Raw genomic sequence first — 21,995 nt, 5'->3', positions numbered from 1 at the left:
CATATGTAACTGCATGTCAGATATTTTAGATATTTAGATCTTGTGTTAATGTGTTATATACAGCACTTAAAAATGAAGTGGAGTAGTACTGTCTCTTTGTAGCTATTTTCAGAACATAAGACTACATCACCTACTTTTTCTAGGTAGGTGTAGCTCCAAACCTTCCCATCCGCAAACATGCGCGATATGATCCTGCCTTGCTTATCTATATCTGTTCTTTCACTCATGGCACCACGCTGAAGCCCAGCCAGGCGTCCATTGAAGAAATAGGACACGTTGACAGCAGCCAGACCACTGCTAGGCAGCCAAAGAAAAGGCCGTCCTAGTTGATCGTAAATTATCCTCAGTGTAAATTTCCGGTGATCGTCATAGATCTTTTCTGTGCGTATATTCCGGTCGTAATCAATGGACAGTAAATTCCTTCCATGAACCTATTGAAATGAAAGAAGGCTGTATTCAGTGACCAGTGGGCACTATGCTTGTATGAACTTCCACAGTGAAAGTAGCATGCATAAGGATGAAAAGTAGTATGCATGAAATTTCCCCCAATTTTTGAAAAGTGTAGGACGCTTTCTAATTAACAGGCTTTGATGTTCCATTTCCAGGTATTTTCAAATATGCTGCTTCAAGTGGGATATCTCCCATTTCCCCACACCGTGGGAGCTGAAGTCTTACAAAGACTTCCCTCTTGTCAGAGTGGACAGACACACCGCATACCTGTATCTTAAATTGCAAACAGTTAACAGCAGCAAAATGAGTGATTCTGCATGGAAGTAACTTCTCTACTTCTGCTGTCACTACTTCTGATTCTGCATTCTACTTCTGCTATCAGTAGTTCTGAGCCTTTTTCCCTACAATGACTCCAAGGACAATAGAAAAAAAAAAAGCAATTTTATAATCTTCTTGGAGGTTTAGCCACTTAGGTTTTGTAGCTGGAACACCCTGCTTACTAATTGATTCCATTAATGCTTTCTTCATTTACTTTCCAAACATTCAAGAGATCTCTCAAGCAACCCCATCAGCTGGGTTGTGTTTCATTTCTTCTGATCAAAAATCCTGGTAATACAGGCTGGGATGGAGTTCTGATTGTGTGAAACAAATGTTCTAAGTAATTAGGTTAAATATTTTTCATTTTATCCAGATTTTTCAGTTACAATTTTCAAATTAAAGCACAGCATGAAGTGTTTCAGTCCCTGCTTTTTTAATTTTTTTTTTTTTTTTAAGCAAAAGAGCAAAGCAGAAACAAAGGAGCATAAGAACGCCAAATAGTAAGGTTTCTACTGAAAGTGCTATAATGAGAGATATAAAAATATATTCACTGGAGGCTAAACCACAGAATTCAGGCTAATGCTGTAATCTGATAAAGCTTCTTAAGTAATTTAATTGTAGATGCGTCATTAATAAAGTAGAAGTCTTTAAATTAGATATCATTTGACAGCAATGACTACTTAAAAAGTATTCATCGGTTTCTGGGAATTTGTTCTTCAGCTTATGTTTTACAGTAGCTTTGATTAAGCAACGTTTTCTGTTATCCAAAATTAAACTGCACATCAAACAATATGTAAATTAACCCTGAGCCTTTCTCGAAGACATAAAAGTTATTCTGAGATATTTTCACTGGCAGGGGTAAACCCAATTCCCATCCCAACCTACTCTGTAGTAATTCAGTTATACTGAAAGCAAATTTAAAATTAATACAATTTTGTGTTTGTAAAGAAGTAATTATTTCAAATTATCGCTCATTATCCTCATTTTTTCCATTAATAAAATTTAGCTCTTTAGCAGTTTGCATTTCCTCAGCAGCAATCATTAGGAAAAGCTTTTTTTCTGTAGGTTTTCCCAAAGGTTTTTCCAGCACCAACTTCTCCTGTGAGTCAAAGCAAAGACAGGGCATTTTTTTTAAAAACATCTTGGCAAAATAAATCATATTCTGCTCTCCCATTTTAATGGAAACAAAGCTATGGAAGGCAACTCAACATCAATATTTTCTCAACCATTTACCTTTGTAAATGAGAGATCGATCCTTATGACAGAGACAAGGCGAATTCTTTCCTTCATAGAGGTCTTGGGGAAGCAGGAGAAAGCTCCGCAAAAACACTTAGCTGTCACATTAAAATAAAAGACTAGCCTATGATGGAAAGATTCTGATCTTCTGTGGATAGGCAGAGGTGTTTTAATTATTTTTTTTTTCTACTCCAGTCTTTCAGAAACATTGAGAATCAAATTCTAGCCTTTTATTTTAAATTTCTGAAGCTTCATAAAGCAGTTGGGTTTTCTGTGGATTCCTCCCTTTCTTCCCTCCAGCACAGAAGGTATAACTAATCTGCATGTAGGAAAGTCAGATTCCAGGTATCCTCCCTCTTCCCAAAGATGTTATAAAGGTTATTTTTTTTCCCCTTCGATAACTAAAGTATTAGTTTTTGAAATGATTACATAGAAAAAGAGCTATGCACATAGATAAACATCACTTAAAGAATAAAGAAGCACCCGCCTGGGTAACTCAGTAACTTCATTTTCATTGTAAAATAAGTAAAACCACAGAGTGTAATTGTAGTGTCATATTAATTATATAGAAACCCAAACAAAATGACAAACTCCCACTCTTCTTGGGAACACTAATAACACTATGGCAAATATCATGACTGAAGATTATCTAACAAGCCATTTCTCTTTTGTTCTGCTATCTACATGCACATCTGATTCTTCCTTTCACTGCCGCTGAACAAGTCACAATAGGGAAGAGCCCTTCTGTGCGTCGGTAAGAGGTCCTGCAACAAAAATCCCTAAAGTTGCAGTGTATCAAAACCTCTTCTGAATGAAATTATCTAGACTTTATCTGAAAATATTAGCAAGACATTAGACGTGGGGCACATAAAATATTAGGGGGCAGTGAGTTGGCTGATGTAAAGGGGAGGTACAGCTCTCCCCTTCCAGGCTACCCAAGCCCACCCAGGCATGTCCACAGAGCCCTGCAGGTACAGCCCGACCGCCTCCAGGTGTGTGTATCTGGGGAAGCACAGGTGACAGCACTACCTGGAGAAAAGGGTCTTGGAGCAAAAAGGGTTCAAAGCCTTCAGGGACATGCAGTCATTGTGCAAGTTACTTGGTACAACCACTTTCATGGTCTGCCCCTATTCAAACACATTGCGTTTGTTAAGCTTGTGTGACTTTGTGCCTGATGCATGCGGCTGGAGGAGGTCCATGTTTGTTCCCGCTTCCGTTTGTGTGTCTGATACTTATAAGAAATGGGACCAAAATATGAAGAAACTATCATATAAGGCTCTATCATCTTCAACCAGTTGAAGAGTCTGTTCTTCCACCTGTACTTCACTTTCAGCTCTGCCAACACATACGAATAAATCCAAGAATGAAAATTAACACTAAGTTCTCTAACTGATGAGTTCCACATAATAACACCTTTCACTAATAGCTCATCCTGAATTTGGGATTCAGGCGATGGCTCCACACACCCTCCCTTTGGTCTTCCTGACACTGTGTGTTCTGCAGCAGCCCTTCCCTGTCTGTACGATAGGTGCCACGGCTGCCCTGCCTACACCCTGCTCCCCCTGATTTTCCAGCACAGTTGCTCTATTTCATTCACTAAACAATTTATAAAGATGAATTAGAATAAAAATGAGATGCAAATAAATTCTGTGCTTTCTCCCTCATTTTCAAATTTCATTTTCAGTCCACTCAACCTGTTATAATCTCATAGTGATTTTCATTTAAAAGAGCTAAATGGATATGTGATTATTGTTACAGGAACTAACACCAGACAATTAAATGTTGAGGTGTTGCTAGATAAAGCGGTGTTTTGATTTGCATAAACATGATGCAAGAAAATCCATCTCAAGCGAGGTTTCAGCTCTAAGACGTGTTTAACTTCAGCTAATTACCACAAGTACCTCTATTAAATTTTTAGTATCGAGAGTTAGGATTACAGCAGTTTCATTTTAAGGTCCTATTTATTTTTATTTTGAACACCTAGTCAAAATACAGAGCTGATCTATTTTCTACTTACAGTCAATTTCTGCAGGTCAACACATCAAAAATCAATTACACAGCCATGAAATTTAGCCATTAAGGATTAGCTGCTAATCTTATTCCATTTTTCGTCTAATCTTCCCTCTCTCACAAATACATGCACATTCTGAGGATTTGTGAAAATAAGGAAAGACTTGTTAGTTCAAGACTGTGAACTGGATGTTAAGCAATAGGAAATATCAAAATTTAACATCCTAGTCTAATTAATTTTTGTAAATTACTGAGTAGTTGGCTACATATACATGTATTGTGTTTAATGCGGTCATCTTGAACACATCTTGAACTGTATCTCATGACCAATGACATTAAAGAATTATTTAGAAGAACCCGGATTTGGATCAGCGCTACATTTTTTTCTTTCTGCCCAGTATCTCAAAACCCTTTCAAAACTATATATGCTGAAGAAACCAGAGAAAGTTTGGGTATTTAAGGTGTGAAATACAAACTAGATGAGCAGAGTATGGGATTAATCTGGATGCAGCAGATCTTTCATTTGGCAGGGGATGGATTACATGACCAGAGTGTCTTTCATTGCCTATGCTTATGACGTTGTAATTCTGGCAATTACTTTCCAATCATGCCACTTAGGAAAGGGAATCAACACAATATGCCTGTCTTAATGAAACTGTAAGGGGATTTTAGGGAAGCAGAATGTAACCGCTCCAACAGTAATAGTGCTGGCTTCACAGACTAACTGTGTAAAGTGTGCCCTAGAATTTTTACAAATGACTGGCTAGATTTTTTTTCCTCACTTGCAGCAATATTCTGGGTATTTTTACCAACCTCTTTTGGAATGCTTTTAGTAATGAAAATTCTACAGTTTATTACAGAAGGTGATCCCATGTACTTAACTGGCCTCTCAAACAAAGAAATGGTTCTCACACCAAAGACAATCTGAGAGCTGCACATTTTCAAGAAATAAAAATAGAAAAGACGTGTTCTTCTAAATGGAAAGTTGTCTGCCCACAGAAGAAAAGACCATTATTGTAATGCTGCCACTACAATAATTCTACTTACCCTGAGCTTCCTTCCAAACACAGTCACTTTGCCTTTAATCTGTTCTTTCCTCAGACGCCATTCAATTGAGTTCAAACCATTTTCCATTGGTAGAGAAATGTTACATCGTCCTATGGTGGGAGTTACAGTCCCGGCCAGGACATGAGGTTCACTGTGAAAGCTAATGCTCATGCCATTGGCATACATCACTCTCAAAGTACCATTATTACAGAGCTGGTAGCTGTTCCTCACTTGATCTACAGCAATAATGAAAAGAAAATAATTTAGCTACTCCAGTCATAAAGAAAACACATAGCTTAATTTGATTGTTTTTTTATTGCACTCCTGTTGATGTTAAATGAAGTCAGCCTGCAATTACCACTTACGTGGTACTATGGTGGAAATTACAGATGTTGCTGATTCATGTAAAGAACAGTAGTGTAACAGTGAGCCTGCAGAGAGATACTATGTTTATTTCATTACGTTTTTCCTTTAGTCTTAATTATGAATCAAAATGCACAGTGATATATTTCAACCATGTAATTTATTTCTAATATGAACAAAAAGTCCTGAAAACTGAACTGCTGGATAAACAACAAAACATTAAATTCTAGGATAAAAAGAAAAGAAAACAAACAAACAAAAGACTCCACACAACTGTTGGACTCTTTATGGGTGTGAACAAGTAAGCTCCTCTTCTTTTTCTGTCTCTGTTTAGAAACTGTCTCCAAGGAGGTGCTTTGAACAGAATCAGTTTAGCTTTAAATCCTCAAGGTACGAGGCTCCAACAATACAGGCTGGCAGCCACAGTCCCCTATTTGTCATTCTTCATTCTGCCACACAAGAACTGTCCTAGCCAATCACACACCTGGCCTTTTTGCTTTCTGAGAAAAGTTATAAAAATAATCCAGTACTTTTACAGCAGTGCTATTCTCTCAACTCTGACACAGTGATGTCTATTCTAAGACAGTCAGGATGGAGGGTTATAGTGTGCAGCTGTCACCAATGCATCAATATTTGTCTGACAATAGGACAGCATCTACATAATTAATCAACCGGTATAAGAGAAATAAAGTCTTTGTAACCATGCATGTCACGGTATAATAATGTATAAATGTTGACATTTATGTCAGGAAGACACTATTGTTCAGTGATGATATTCTTATTCCAGTGACATTATATCTTAATTAAAAAATCCTCATCATTCACCAAACTTCTTTTGGTCTATCTGTGATAACTGTGATTGCTTTTGCTTCATCAGAAACAGTGGGTGGGTGCTGGAAAGCTCTACATAAACATTTCACCATTTTGTTGATAATCTCTTCTGACATGATGGGGCTGTCACGCTGTTCTCTGATGTGCTAATTATGGCACAAGATCATCCGCTGGTGCTGTTTTACATTTTACTTAATGGTAGTCTAAAAATTTGGAAGATTTATGTCTAATAATAAAAAGTACCTGAGCCTGTTTTCCCACAAGGGCTTTTACACAGATAGCCAACATTCATCAGTCAGACCGCATCTTTGTGGCAGTGAAGTCAGAACCAATTTTGCAGTGAAGTACAGAGAAATATGTGAGTGGGTAAAGTGAACCTGATACAAGAGGTAACAGCAGGACTAACTTTCATCAGCAGATAATGACCACACATATTTGAAGCAAAGTATGATTGTGAAATGTCTCTTACCTGTCCTGAAGACCTGTCATTTTAGGAATGAGCTTTATGAGAGTTTGTCTTGCAAACCTTATACTTTTTCCCCTGCTCATGACTGTACTTATGACACAAATCTTTTGAGAATTGCTTTCTCAAATTGTGTGTGTGGTTAGGAGATGTGCTGAGAAGTGCACTTTGGTACCTTGAACAACTGTATAGGAAGCCTCCACAGAGGAGAGATTTGTGATGACCGTGACATCATCATCCCGATTAGAATTCTCAATGTCGATGGTAATAGACTTTTCCATTTCTCGATGAAGGCTAGTTACCACTCCAGTGGGACGTGTTACATTGGTCAGGCGCCCTTCATGATCATAGCTAATAGAAAAGTTAGTAAGAGCAAAAAAGCATGAGGATATATGTTCATTTCAATACCCAATGTATTAATAATGCACCAAATTTTTGCAAAAATACAGAATGAAACAGATTTTCAAAAACATTTTGGCCATAACTATTTCTCTGTTGTTGAAAGAATCTATAATAATGAAATATTAATTTTAGAGATACTGATCTCAGCTACATGAGTGTAAATTCAGACTAGTCTCTTTTAAAATTGATTATTATGGATATACAGAGTGATATGTGGCTCAATTACAGTTAGTAAATTCATCTATAGCTTATTTGTTGCATTTCACTCTACAGAAGTGGCATTGTTATGGATACTACAATATACAATTGCGTACACTGCACATTTGCAACTGCATACTTAGTGAAAACTACTAAGTAGAATTTTAAATGACATATCAAGGAATAAATTTGCCATAAGAGACATCAGTTTGAGAACATAATCATTTCAGTTAGATCTTATCTGTGGCACTTGCACTGCATTTTTGGGTGAATCTTTTGCTCATAAAAATTAAGAATGAGAAGTTAAAGAACAGGACAGGTTGGAGCTGCACAAAGGGCAGCAGTCAAAATATACCTTATAAGATTAATTAAGTGCTCCAGAAGCATAAAAATAAATAATAATAATAATAGTAATAATAAAAAGTAAGAGGGCTCTCCATGAGTTTATTGATCCTTAGAGCAGCCACTAGATTTATTTAGAGTTATAATGCCTGGGGAGGGGGCAAAGTAGGAATGCTCCCTGGAATCAAATCATACCATTTCTCCCTTTCCTTTCATATGCTATATTTTTGTGCATACATATGCTAAAGAAGCAATCCTTTGGATTTAAGGGCAAGAAAAGGGGACCTGAAACACAAAATCAGTATTCCTCTAGTTGCTGCAATACTCTACTTGCGCAAGAGTCTCTCACCCAGCCGCTACCAAAGCACACAGCAGAAAGACAAGGAAAAAATGTCCTGTGTAGATAAAGGGAAAAGTTTAGGTAGAGACTGAAACCAACTGGTCATCCTTCCAGTGTAGAAATCCAATGATTGAGAAGCCTGGAAGAGAACTGGTAAATCCTTTGCACTGCCTGAGAGTAACAGAAGAGAAGAGTGATACATTTAGTATTACGAAGCTAGATGATTTCTTTGTAGGTCTGTGTTTAGCTGTAAAAAAGAAAAAATGCCAGTGCTTTCAACATGATTTTTTACAATTAAATCATTCAGAAACCTCAAAGCAGGCCACCTGAACTGTACAGCATATCTCCACAATTAATATACAAAATAGGCTCCTGAGTTAACACAAATATAAAATATGCCTTTCAAATCCATTGCAAATGGCTGCACCCATTCAACTGACTATGGAGGAGGAAGGAAAAAAATCACCTGTGGAGCAACAAGTCTTACCAGAACCAACGGAAGCATTAGGCAAAGAAGTAAATCAATAAAACAAAGCATCATGCGACCTAGAAGGAACCAATAATATAGTGTGTTCATTTAAGCAGTTCAGGATCAAATAAAGATTAAGCAGCATGATTTTTCTTAATAAAAGTCACAAGCTTCTACCCATTAGAATATAAATACATATATATATAAATATATATATATACATACATATGTTTTACCATATCAACAAGATACTGGATAAAAGATAATACATTTAGATAATCTATGAAAGGTTTTTTGGTTAAGTCTACGTAAAAGGATCCATAAAAAAGGTACTGCAAAGTATGCATAAGGCATAGATGAGGGGAGAACTTGATCCAGCCAAACATCCACCTAGCAAGGAAAAACAAGCAGCACAAAAAATGGATTTTCAGAAACCTGAAAGGTCAATAATGGGATACCCCCTGTCTGTATATGGGCTACTATGGCACGCCTAGTGACTAGCAGAGGTATGAAGAGAATACTTTGGTGTCAAATATTACAGAAGGGATGTTGTTATTTAGTACAAAACTAGAAAAGTCGATGAGTGGTTTCAGAGTGACTATGTAGAGCCTGGTGAACATCTAGAAAAATGGCTGGTGAAACTCCCCATCAGCAAATATATTCAGGTAATGCAAACGAGACAGATTAATTTAAACTCCTCATTCACATTGCTGGGTTTTTAATTAACTCAGGAAAAATTCCTGGGGATTGCTGTGGGCTAGTCACTGAAAATCTCTGTTCAAAGTGCAAGGACTGTCTAAGAGTAAATATGGGTGAGTATGTACAGAGACTGAAACAGAAAAATGAAAATATTCCAGTGCTATTTCTAGAAACCAGTGTTTTGCCACCCCTGTCATGGGGCATTTTTCCCAGTGCTGGTCACACTATTTTAAAAGAGAAATGACAGAGATTAAAAGGGTTTATAAGACAACAACAGTACTCTCTATGATGATCCGCAGACCATTTAGTTTATAGGCTAGACATAAAAAATCATTACTTAATGATTATATATATAGATTGCAATACAATTATATATATAGATTGCAGTATAAGGAAGGTGTTGCTTTTTTTTTTTTAATGCATTGCATCAATAAAATCCTATTAAAAAAAAATAATAAAACAAAACAAAACTTTTACGTACTCTGTAATTTAGAAGTGACATTATTGAGGGTTTTTTTGAATGTATGTATTCTTGAGACCAAGTGCTCAGTAGACTTCAGAAAACAGTCATTTATCTGAATAATATTAATGTTTTACAGGAATTATATGCTTATATACCTTTCTTCTTCATAACAGGAACCCAATTCTGAACAAATCAAAACAGAAAATGTGGCAACAGAAAAATATACGGATCAGTCTGGGACATCTCGTATCTCCTTTAGAAGCAGCTACTACCTATCACAGTGTGACACAGCATCAGGAGAGATGAGTCAGATCTGATGGATGCACTGAAATTATGGAGCTCTTGTTACCCCAGCTACAGCACAGTTTCACTGCAAGCTTTTTCTATTAACAAAATTCTAGGGAGTGAATGGATCCTAGTACTTTAAAAAAACTAGGATCCTAAAAGTACTAGGATCCTTTTAAGATCCTAGTACTTTAAAAAAACCACTATCTCCCTGTGCCCACTACCATCTCCCTAGCACACCGCTTTGCCATGCCCAGACCCGGCAGAGCGGGTTCAGGTCCCTGTGCCAGCTGCTGCCCCACGCTGCCCACACGCAGCAGCAGCCACCGGGGCCCTGTAGGTGTGTGAGCTGCTGGACGATGCTGCCTGCGATGTGCGGACAGTGCTGGACAGCCCAGCGCCTCTGAGCTGGCCACAACCAGCTCAGACGTTCTGCGTCACCGAACAGGCACACGGGGATGTGATGGACATCATAGTTCAGTCATGAGATGCATTTCAGCATTTGTAAAGCTCACAGAGAGCTACAAACATCTGGACTGCATCCCTTCATCAGGCTCGTGGTAACACTCGCTTTCCCATGTCCAGTATTATGGCACCCGTGTCACCTTTTTATTGCTAACATTCTGGTCTTTGAGGTTTGAAATGTGGACTACACAAGCTCAATGGCTTGTAGGTGGGAGAAGCCAGGACAGTTTCATCCACGGTATTGCAGAAAGGAGCAAGAGCAGCTTTGGACCTACCATAGAGCAGGGCAAGGTGCTGAGCCACATATATGCGCATGCACACTTATTCTCCCTCTCTTAAAAAAAATAATAATATAAGCCGATTCAAGAAAAAAAAACATAGCATTCTCTTAGGATGCTCCTAAGGCCAAGTGGAATACCACTGAGGACCACTTCAAAGATGTGTGCTTCATGCCCCAGACCAACCCTAAATCTTCCCCATATGAGCCTGCTGTTAGCTGTTACACTATTTAAGAGTCTTGTCTGTTCCTGCTGTGCATCGCTGCATGCATACACACATGCACTATATAACTTCACACACATATATTAAAATAGTGTATGTGTTGGTCTGCATGTACACATGCATACATCGATGTTCTGTACAAATTAAATTCCATGAGCATTTTTAGGGTGCAGTTTCACATAAACTAGAGGAATAACAGAACTGGATTATTTTTGTAACTAATGTGTGTTAAAGAAATACTCTTACTAAAACATTAACGAGGAAATAAAACCACAAATCTACCAACAGTCCATATGAAAAAACAGTGGTTCCATTCCCAGGGCCACATCTGAAGACGGCCACGAGAGGGCAATGCTTTCCTTTTTAAGGGAAAGAAAGGCATCGTGGAGAAAACACTGATGTGCAATGCTAATTTAGATGTATTCAGCAGACTGAATACAGTTTCTTATAATCCTGCATTACTTATATTTTCTCTAAAAAATAAGAAAGTGGTGGCCGAGATGAATACAGTAATAAACTAAAAAAGGTGTGCATCATCGCTATTCTGTAACCTTAAAGATAAGTCTACAGATAAACCTATACAGGTTAAATATAAAACCCTGTTTACCCTTTCTAGCTAGTAACTTGAGAAATGATATTTAGCAATTATTAATTAACTATCTGAAAAAAAAAAAGCACCAGACTTATCATACTTAAACATCATACATACATTTTGAATGTTCCATTTAGATTCTATTTTAAAAAATGGTTGGTCAGTAAATGGCAATAAGACTATTAAGAATAAGCTAACTATTAAAGAAAACCAGAATAGTGTTTCTATATTTTTAATATAGTTTTGAACTTCATCTGATGAATTTCATTTAAAGAGGAAATTCTGTCTTTTTAATCTATATGCTCATGAACACCAATGTGCTTTTGGGTTATCTACAAATTATGCAAGTTACACAGGGGTCTGACAGATAGCTGGGGATGTAATTTCCTCACTTGTCTCAAGAATGAACAATCAGTAAAGTTAATCAACATTTTATCAACCATGAGTAATATATGAGTCTGAACAGAAAGATAATTTCAGCTCCAAAGGAAACCGCTGTATTTAGGTTTATAGACATGGGCAACTCAGTAGGAGCAATAGATTGCTGGGGGCTGGTTTGGATTTGAATTATCTGCGGTCTTGCTGGTGACTAAGAACAGGGGCCCAAGCTGGTGAAACAAAAACATGTTTCTGAATGTCACACACAGTCCGTGTTGGAGGTGAGCGAAATTCCTCACTGGCCTCAAACTATGGGCAGGAATTTAGGTGGTTCCATACCCACCTAAAGAACATGGCAAAACTGATGAGATCAAGCAGCCACTTAATCACGTCTAGCATCGTACTAGACTGAGAGGCAAAGGCCTTATTCAGCATCAGTGAAAAGCCTACAACAAATTTCAGTAGGATCACTTCAGGGCCTAATCACTACCATTTGAAAAATAAATGTACGCTTAATATATCCAAAAACATTCTTACTCATAAAATGTTGTCCATCCTGTTTCATCACTCTTCGTTGCTAAGAGACCACTGTTCCCGTTATAAGTCATTAATCCAAGCTCCAGGGTCTGCGTTGAAACTAGCTTGAGTCCACCATTAGTGCCAACAGCCAGCGTGACAATCTGATTATCTGGCATCAGTAAGTGGCGGGGCATTCCACTGGCATCCCGACGGACCTTCAAGGAGTTGCCATTGCTGTCCATCACCTCCGTGACATCGTTATCGCTGCTATAGGTGAAATTGTACAAGTACTCCCCGGTAACAAGGCTGAGAGTGTACTGGTGAATCCCGTCAGCATTGAAGACATACAGCTCCTGTTCTCCTGGAGATGCAGCTTCATATTGGTTAAAAGAATTAAGAATGGGCCTGTTTTTACTGACAGCCCTAATGCGGATATTTCCAAGATCAGCTATGTAGATGGTACCATCTGGGGCCACAGCTAAGGAAGATGGTGAATTTAAGATGGCATCAGTGGCATACCCATCATCCCCAGAATAGCAATTACAGTTGACATCATTTTTGCAATCACAGTCTGAAGCTGCCCCTGCAAGAAGGCATATTTCTCCATTGGTAGTTACCTGGCGTAGCCGATTAATTTTTTTTTCATCTGTCTCACTGATGTAAAGAACTCCTGTGTGTGAGATGGCAATGGCACTGGCTGATTCAAGTGCAGAATGAATAGCCAGTTTGCTAAGAGAGTAGTCTATACCAGGAACCTGGCAGTGCATGGGGCGTCCAGCAATAATGCTAACTTGATGGTTTTCTGTGATCCGTAAAATAACATTGTTCTCTAGGACATAAAGTGAGTTGTCCATGGGATTGACAGCGAGATCAGTAGGCCACTCCAGCCGTACCTATGAGTTGCACAAATTATTACTGTAAAACTCGTAACTGAAAAGTACACTTCTAGTGTTTAAAATTCCATGTGTAATAACAGCAAATTAGTGAGGGGTTTATCAGCGTAAATCATGAAACTAAGTCATGAACTGCAGCTACTTCAAACAATTATTTTCTTTTTCGGAAATATTAAAGCTATGTGCAGTGGTAACTTCCGCTAATTGTGTTTCTGTGCAAAGAATGATTGCTACATTGTGAAAGCTCTACAATAATTACAGAAAAACAGGCAATTAAGACAATAACTCCCATTATCTCAACCTTATTTCTCTACAGTTGCATAAATAACCTGTGTTAACCACAGTAAAAAGATGGTTCACTCATTTCAGTAATGAATCAAATACGCTATCATCTTGTGATGCCTAATGTATTTCTTAAGTGGCCAAGCAGTCATCCAAAATAGATGCCCATCTCTTCTAATGCTGACAGGAAAAAAGCAGCAAGAATCTACCTGGCTGACATCCATGCTGGAATCGCAGCTTAGAGGTCGAACGGCAGTTAGGTCATTGGAGCCCAGCAGAGTTGATATAATTCCATTCTGATCCACTTTTCGAATCATTGTGGCATCAACAAAATACATGAGTCCATACTTATCCACTGCGATTCCTGCAAGTATGAAAAACAGTCCTCAGCAAAGCTCCTAGCATCAAGGTAGCTTAATCTCATTAACAAGTGTACAAGATGGTAAAGTGTGTTCACTTCTCCTGCCTTCCAACTTGTACCTTTGGCTTCTGAGCCTGGTCCTGGAACCCTCCAAGTAGCTGTACTTCTGCTGAAGAAATGGCACAAGGCAGGTTTATCCTTTGGGGCTTTAAGGAAATAAAAACCAAACAAATCCCCAAAACATACCAAGTTGTCAGCAGAATGCATCAACTTATTTCTAAAAATAAACTCTGTATGAAATATCACATAGATGCATTAAACAAAACAATACAAAACAAACAAAAACAACAACAACAAAAAAAAACACTGATTTTTAATCTTGGAAATGTGAGGTACTGTTAGAATTCTTTTAGAATTGGTTCAAAAGTTTTGAAAAATTAATAAGACATTACATTCTTCCAGGATGTTTTAAAATTCTTTGACCTGCTACAATGAATATGGGCAGAATATCTGGTGTTTTTAAATAACCAGGGTTTCAAACCTAGTAGGGAAAAAAAAAAAAAAAGAAAAGGTTCAATGCCTTTCACTTTGCACATCCTCAGAGAGGAAAGGCATAGAAAACAAAAGGAGGAACAGAAGGATGCTGCTGTCTGTCATGAAGAAGGGGAGGCTTTTTCTCACTTGACTTGCCTGCTTTAATTTGGTGCACTGTGTTGTCTGCCCATTTCTTGGGCTAAAATAAAATATTCATCTAAAAATTTTGCATTAAAGTGGTTGCAGTATTCATCGCATTGCTCAGTCAAAGCTACAGTTTTATCTTCTTAACTTCAATGACGAGGCTTATCTTAAAGCATGCAAGCTGTGCTGTCCCACGAACATATTTTGTACTTGTATAAACTAAAACTATTACCTATACAAAGAAACAGAACCTCTCATTTTTATTCACTTTTACTGTTATCTAGTTACCTTCAACCAGTGTAAGAAAACACAAAGATGTTTCAAACATCTGGCAATACACCTGAGTAATTCATATTTACAATTAAGATGAAAAAAAAAAATCTTAAAAAGCAATACATTCCCAAATCTCTACATAACTTTTTTTTTTGTTGTTGTTATTATTAAAAATTAGGAACTCAAAAGGGCAAAAATTCTTTTTTTTAATTTTTTTCCCTCCTTATCGGAAGAAAAAGCAAACACATAAAATAAAAGCTAAGAAAAATGCCACAGTAGGAAGATTTTCTTCCAATATGCTATATTACAAACTGTATTTTCATTCCCAGTTTACATGTTTGCTTCTTGGAGTGAGCGTTACCCTGCTAATTTGTGTTCTGTTCTCTCCTTTTGCAGCATTCAGTGTTGGGGTAATAAAGTTTGCTTTAACTAAACAAAGCACGAACACTTGCCAATCCACTGTAATTAAAGCACGGAATAAAAATTACCAAGCAAGTAGTGATTTAATTGCCAGATAATTATTTCCACATCCAGCCTAGCCTCACACAGTCATTTTCTCTGGCTTCTTTTACTACGTTACCTCGAGGGCTCATTAGGGTTGCGTCCACTGCTTTCCCTCCATCTCCACATCTGGCTTCATCAAAGGGCAGGCATTGCTCTCCGGTCCCTGCTACCACTTCGGAATTACCAGCTAGGTCTTTTGTGCCAGTGAGGGATTTGACTCTGTATATCCGTCGACTGTTGGTGTCGGATACATAGAGTGAGCCCGAAACAGGGTCCACGGCCAGATAGTATTTATGAGCAGGATTGTTGCTTTAGGGAAAAAGAAAGCATAGAACAGAACCAGCTGAGCAGTCTAAAAACTTCACGGGCTTTCAGAGCTTAGATATTCATCAGACACACAGAGATCTGGAAAGAAAGTCTGACACCTTCCATACAGAGGTGGGATCTGTATAACTACAGTTTGAGGATTTAATCTGATTAGGAACTGGTCAGTGTTTCAGCAGGATTGTCATTCCAAATCTCGTTCTCTTTGCTACACCAAACATTGCATAATAGATCCCAATAAGCCAAAGCCACACAGCAGACTTTCCTCTTCAGCTCTTTTAGCCCTTTAGATGCACGCCAGGTCAATTCTCTTTGGCTTACGTCTAACTGTTACCATCCCCACCCCATGTTTGTTTGTTTGTTTGTTTTTTAAATTACTTCCCTTGAAAGGAGAAGTCATAGAAATAAGATCAAAGAATCAGCTTCTGAGTTACTTATATTATGCCACAAGATTTGTGAGGTCTTGCATAAATAGAAGGCAGAAGCATAACAAATTTATTCCTAAAGCAAATTCATTCTTATTCATTCTTATCAAGAATCTCATTTACGGTAGATGAAGATGGTTATGTAACTACAACCAGAGAGACCCCAAGTGTCTGACTTTAACTCCAAACCTTCTGTTACTGACAAACTGATCTTCAGTTTGAGATTATGACGTGTGCTTATATGGAAAGCTACTTCTCTTATGAAATATATGTTTTTTGACAGCTTGTCACATTTTGGAACTACTTTAGCAAATCATCTGCAAATTGAGAAATGTCAATCTTGGCGATATATATACATTCACATACACAGAACTGCAGTGCAGAAATATTTTCAAAATCTTGCCTGGCTAGTTTAACTCAATTTAGTTGGAATTTAAGCATGATCTGAATTTTCCAGCCTTTGGAGCCTATGGGTGAGCATAAATAAGGTCAATGGTGGTTTCAAAACATAGAAGACAAATGAAGACAGGAAGAAAAAAAATGAAGGTTACTTACCAGTAACCAGAGAGATTTGCCTCCAAATATCCACACTCCTAGTTTCAAGTGGCAAAAGTGCCCATCTCCAAGAGTGAGGATACGCAGAGATAAGTTATGATGGACATAAGCCATTTCTTGATCAGATCCACTGGAAGTACAGTAAGGGCACTTTCGGCAGATGGATTATTGGCAGCACAAAGACAACTGCATTTATGTGGTCAAGACCAGATTTGGAGGAATGAGGAGGTAAAAAATATCACTTTCTACAGTTATCTTCCTCTATGCCAGTCTTTGGCATACCATGATTTTTAGGTCAATAAGAATTTGTTCTACAATTGTAGAAAGTAGGAAGGAGATCTGTTTGATCAAAATTAAATAGGCAGAGGTAATACCATCTGCTGAAGTCTAGGAGTGTAGAAATTAGAGATGAAAAAATACAATAAACAAAAAAAAAATACTTGGCAGTTTTATTTCATGCATGAATCTCAAGTACTTTAAAAAGATGGGTATTATACCCATTTTGCAGAGGAGGAAACTGAGGCACAGAGAGGTTAAGTGGTATAGACAAGGTTATACAGGGAGACTAGTGACATTCTTGAGATCAGAGCACAATTTCTTTATTCCCCAAGTTCCTCTCCTCACCCTCAGCAGCAGACTGAGACTACTCTTTTCACATTCCTTCTCATCCTACCAAAACAAAGCTAAATCTTCTTTGCCATATATAAAAAATATTTTTTCTACTTCTTCAGTCTCTCAAGTCTCTGAGCCATACAAACACCTGCACATTACTCATTGTATTGAATTTCTGCTCTCTCTTTTTCCACTATGCTTTGCCCTTAACACTTGAGAACACAACTTCACCGTGACAGTAGTGCTGTGCCATGCTCCACTTTGCAAACACACCCAGATTTACATCAGGGCTTTCCAACAGCAGCAGACCAGCCAACACACCTTCAATGCTGCTGCTTGCTGCGTCTCTTCTCTGTTGCCTTGCTGAGTGCTTTTAACCTGGCTCTTCTGGAACATGTGGAGCCCCACGTTGGGGGATCAGGACAAATTGAGGCAGGTACAAGCTGGAGCACAGATGTACTGCTGGCTCGGTGGTCTGGGCTGCTCTGAACTGAGCCTGTGGGAGCTGCCCCACTGCCGCTGCAGGTCCAGCACAGCCTGACACAGGGCAGCAGCCACCCTGCGAGACTGGAAAGGTCTCTGGGGTTTTCAGATGTGGTTTGCCAGCCTGTGCCTGCCTTCCTAAGTGAGTGTGCCCCTACTTCCCTTCAGCCTGCAGCTAGCCTCAGCTAAGTCCCACTGTTGCGGCGTGGAACAAGGTATGAATCAGGGTAAAGAACAACAGTAGAACATGCACTTATCTCCCTGTTCTCTGATGCAGTCCTACACGTGTCCACGGAGCTCACCCTGTCTTTCTCCCTGCAGTCTAACTCAGGGCAGTCTTGCCAGAGTGTGGGTCATTAGCTTCTGTTCCCCATCAGGGGAGCACCCCTCTGGAGCTGTTGACCTGTTATACTTACTTCTGCTCTTGAGCTCTGTAAGGGAACAGATGGAGGAAGACTCTCCACAAAAAAGATCTGAGGGACTTTGGCACAAGGACAACTAGTGGAAGGCAACGTGCATTCACTGCCTCCAAAAACATCTAGGAGTTTCTTACCTGAAATAGTGAGATGTGTTTTATAAATGAATAGTAAATAGTTCTCCAACTGGCAACTGAAAAACTAAAGATCTTCTCTTTTCTCTGTGCCATGGTAATCCTTTATTTGAATTACAGAAAATAAAGGAATGTACCTTGCTTTAAAAGATCCTCCATAACACTGATACTGCTCAGAGGCCTCTGCCAATAATGCCTCTTCCTCTAACCTCCCTGGTGAGGGCAGCAGCTACCACCTGCAACCTTACTCTGGTCTGCTAGGAAGCCTGGTGCCTGACAGCAAGTGCAGGCAGCACCAGCTTGTGCTTGCTATTCTTCTCATACATGCATCAACAGTGTTAACAATAGCTTTTCTGGAAATATAACCAAAAAAAAGAGAAGCTGCCCAGAGCAAATCTCTAAGCACCTGAAAAATTAACTATGCTTATAATTGCAAATGAGGAGCCTCCAGCATCACCAGTAACCATTAGCAAATTGTGAATGAATTCATATAGATAAGAAAATCCAGTGGAGTTACATTTCATATACCAAAATATATTATGAACAGGAAATTATATTGTTTACTCCAGACAGGCTTTTGCATCTAACTTATATGGCAGAAATGAAAGAGGTCATGGACAGAACAGTATGGAAGAGCTTATAGCAGCTCTCCTTGTTCTTGCACTTGATCTTCTGCAGGTTGAACAACCCTTTCCACCTGGCAGGGTATGACATGGAGGAAGGTACAAGTGTTTCCTATGCTGCTCACATCCAGAAAGCCCAGTACTAAGAGGAAAACCCTTTTCTCCTAACATCCAGAAAGGTTACACCTCTCTTATGAACCTTACAGTGATTCCATCTAGTGGTTGCACACAACCAGCCCCATAGGCTGACTGTGAAATGCATTCAATGAAAGAAAATAGAAACTATCTTATAAAAAATAGGACAGAGGGTTCAGAAAAATCTCTAATGACCGGAAAATGCATTTTTGACCTATTTCCAGTTGTTAGTGTTTTTGTGAACCTCTCTGGCATTCGTAAAACTGCTGTTGTAGTTTACCTCAACCACTTAGACCAATTACAGACAGCAGTGAGAACTGTTTATATAGAAGTTAGCTTGGGGTTCATTATATTTGCATTCTACTAGAAAATTCTAATTACTGTCAGAACTTATTTGGTTGCTTTTTGACTACATTGCATAATTGCTAACGCTTATCATATTCATAACACACAATTAGCACATAAAATGTTTCTATATATGGTACATGAAGAACATAACGGTACACAAGAAGCACAACACAAAAAGCAAACACAATGAAGCAAACAAACCATATCAAATTATATGGGAAAGAGCTCGTGTCTTACCTATGTTTAAACTCTTTATTTCTTTATAGAAGGGGAACAGAAGGAAAAAGAACAAACAGTTAGCTGAAGAATAGATGGTAAAGCAAACATAGTATTTGTTTTATTTTACAAAAGGACACAGGAGAAGATATCTCTTTTCAGCACTAGCCTTAACTTGGTTTATGGATGAAGAACGACTGAGAGTGATCCACTCACATCTAGTTCCCTAGTATGACACCCCTTCCCTCATCCCCCACCCCCCTGTATGCTGCAGGAAGCTTTCTGGACCACTGAGAGAGTTTTCACATGGAAATATACGTAGCTTCTGGGCTAGGAGGGAGAAAAAGTGGCAGTTTTCTGAATACAGAAGTGAGAGTGGGGAAGCACTGGGATTAGGATATTCTCAGACAGCTCGTTGAAACCTCTTTAATCAAAATAGTTTTCCAACAGGCTATTTCTAAACAAATTTCTATTACGCAGTTTATTTTCTTCTCCCCCAGACACTAAAATAACTGCTTAAGGCAAGTTTGGCTGCTACTTGGTAGCATTTTTTGTAGATTCTAGTTAAGCCAATCAAAACAAATGTTAGGGTAAAGAAAAAAATACCTTTTAAGTGTGCAGTAAGATACTGTGCAATGGGAGATGTGTAGCATTAATTGATACCTAGTTTTCTGTCTAGACACAAGCCAAAAGAAAAGCATCCTCTGCTTCCCAGAAGTAAATTAATACATTCTCCACACTACAGGGCTTCACTGTGTTTTTCTTTGAAGGAATATAAATTGAATAAAACAGTGAGGTGCATGACTCCTGAGCTGCAGAACTCAGTGCACAGCCCCAAACTTCCAATACCAACATTAAGTGTGACATGAAGTACTTCTGAGCCAGAATTTCTATTAGCCATTCAGATGAAGTACCTTCAGAAAGGACAGTGCAAAGGAAATATGCATGCTGGCTTATTCTGACTTATAAAGATTTATATTGGCTTACGTAAAACCCAAATTATACCCATTGTTAAATCTAAACAAAGTGATACATTTAGTCTGTAATAGTTATGGAAACCCTATTTGCATATTATATGAGCTATTTGATAGTAGCTGAAGACTCATTCTAATTCATACTTAAATGGTTAAGAGTTTGAAGATTTAAATCATTTAAGTCATATTTATTTTGAAGTGTCCACTGAATCACAATTACTTCTATAAGTGATGTTTGCTGCATTGAGCCCTAATTCCCTTTGGAGAACAGGATATGGAAAAGATCATTGGGAATCCTAATAAACTGGGTGTAAAGTCATTTGCAGCTGTCCAACAGTACTCAAAACACAATAACTTCATTGTTCATTGCTAATAGTCATAGCAGAAGCTAAATAAACTACTCTATGGAAAACAGACTTTCATAAAAGAAAAGAGAACATGGACAAGAGCAGAAACAGAAGATAGGCTTCTTAATCTTTACTGCTGTCCTTTCTGCTCACCCACTCTGAAAAGTCTGAGTTGTTTCTTGCATAGGCAGAAAGCAAAATTCTCAGACTAGTAACGTCATAAAGCTGAAGATAACATTTTCAAGTATCTGATGTACTCCAAAACTTTGTCAGTGACTGGCATTTGGAAGTGAGATGGATATACATGTACATGTAAATGCCTTTTAATTATCCTAGTTTGAAAATGTTTCTCTTCACCTATATATCTGTAGTCCTATTTACTAGAAAGCTAGACATATCTCAATTAGTTGGGAAAAAAACACATTGGCATATTCTATGTAAAGCAGTTATAGTGTATACCGATATAAATGTTTATAGCAAGTCATACAGCTGTACCAGCTAGCTTCTATGGTCTATACTGAGCTGCCAGCAGGAAACACTGGATAATTTTGACTTTTTTTTTTAAACCTCTGGATAATGAGGCAGACTGATGCATAGGTGCCAGAGAGGGATCTCCGAGTAGAACTGGCCCAAATCTGATCTCTTTTCTCTTAATATAAATTGGAATTCACAACAGTGACATCAACAGAATGACATGAATGGAAGAGAGGTGTGAAATAGAGCTAGGCCTCCCATTCTTTAACAGCCCAATCATTTTGCATTTCCCCCCGCTAATTAAAAACTAACCGTACAGTAGAAGCAGAGGAATTGGTTACTGGTCATATCATTAGAAAAAAAGAAAAAAAGACTAATAACCTAAATTCACTCAGCGTGTTCTGCAGATACATCCAGTTTACAAGAACACTATTCTTTTGCCTGAGTGGGCTGCAGAAGTATCAGAAGACAGCCAGTGCAAGATGTTTTTCCTTATTTTTCTGCCAAATAATCAATAGTGTAGTAACAATAAAAAACAGTTACATGAGTTATGGTTTGAAGCAATAG

At 38.3% G+C, this 21,995-nt stretch overlaps 1 protein-coding gene across 3 annotated transcripts in view; it reads right to left on the bottom strand.

Moving 5' to 3' along the window:
• Window positions 1-21,995, bottom strand: part of TENM2 (teneurin transmembrane protein 2) — an 895,032-nt gene that overhangs the window by 8,201 nt on the left and 864,836 nt on the right. For all 3 annotated transcript variants that reach the window (XM_032196709.1, XM_032196710.1, XM_032196711.1), the window contains 7 exons: window positions 19,655-19,675; window positions 15,439-15,671; window positions 13,756-13,910; window positions 12,390-13,264; window positions 6,894-7,069; window positions 5,062-5,297; window positions 135-431 (listed from right to left, as the gene is read on the bottom strand). In XM_032196709.1, the coding sequence (XP_032052600.1) occupies window positions 135-431; window positions 5,062-5,297; window positions 6,894-7,069; window positions 12,390-13,264; window positions 13,756-13,910; window positions 15,439-15,671; window positions 19,655-19,675 (1,993 nt within the window). The remainder of the gene's footprint in view (window positions 1-134; window positions 432-5,061; window positions 5,298-6,893; window positions 7,070-12,389; window positions 13,265-13,755; window positions 13,911-15,438; window positions 15,672-19,654; window positions 19,676-21,995) is intronic.

This window comes from Aythya fuligula, chromosome 14 (assembly GCF_009819795.1).
Source record: "Aythya fuligula isolate bAytFul2 chromosome 14, bAytFul2.pri, whole genome shotgun sequence".
Lineage (NCBI taxonomy): Eukaryota > Metazoa > Chordata > Aves > Anseriformes > Anatidae > Aythya > Aythya fuligula.
Note: the sequence above shows the minus strand (reverse complement) of the source record. Positions and strands in the feature narration are given on the sequence as shown.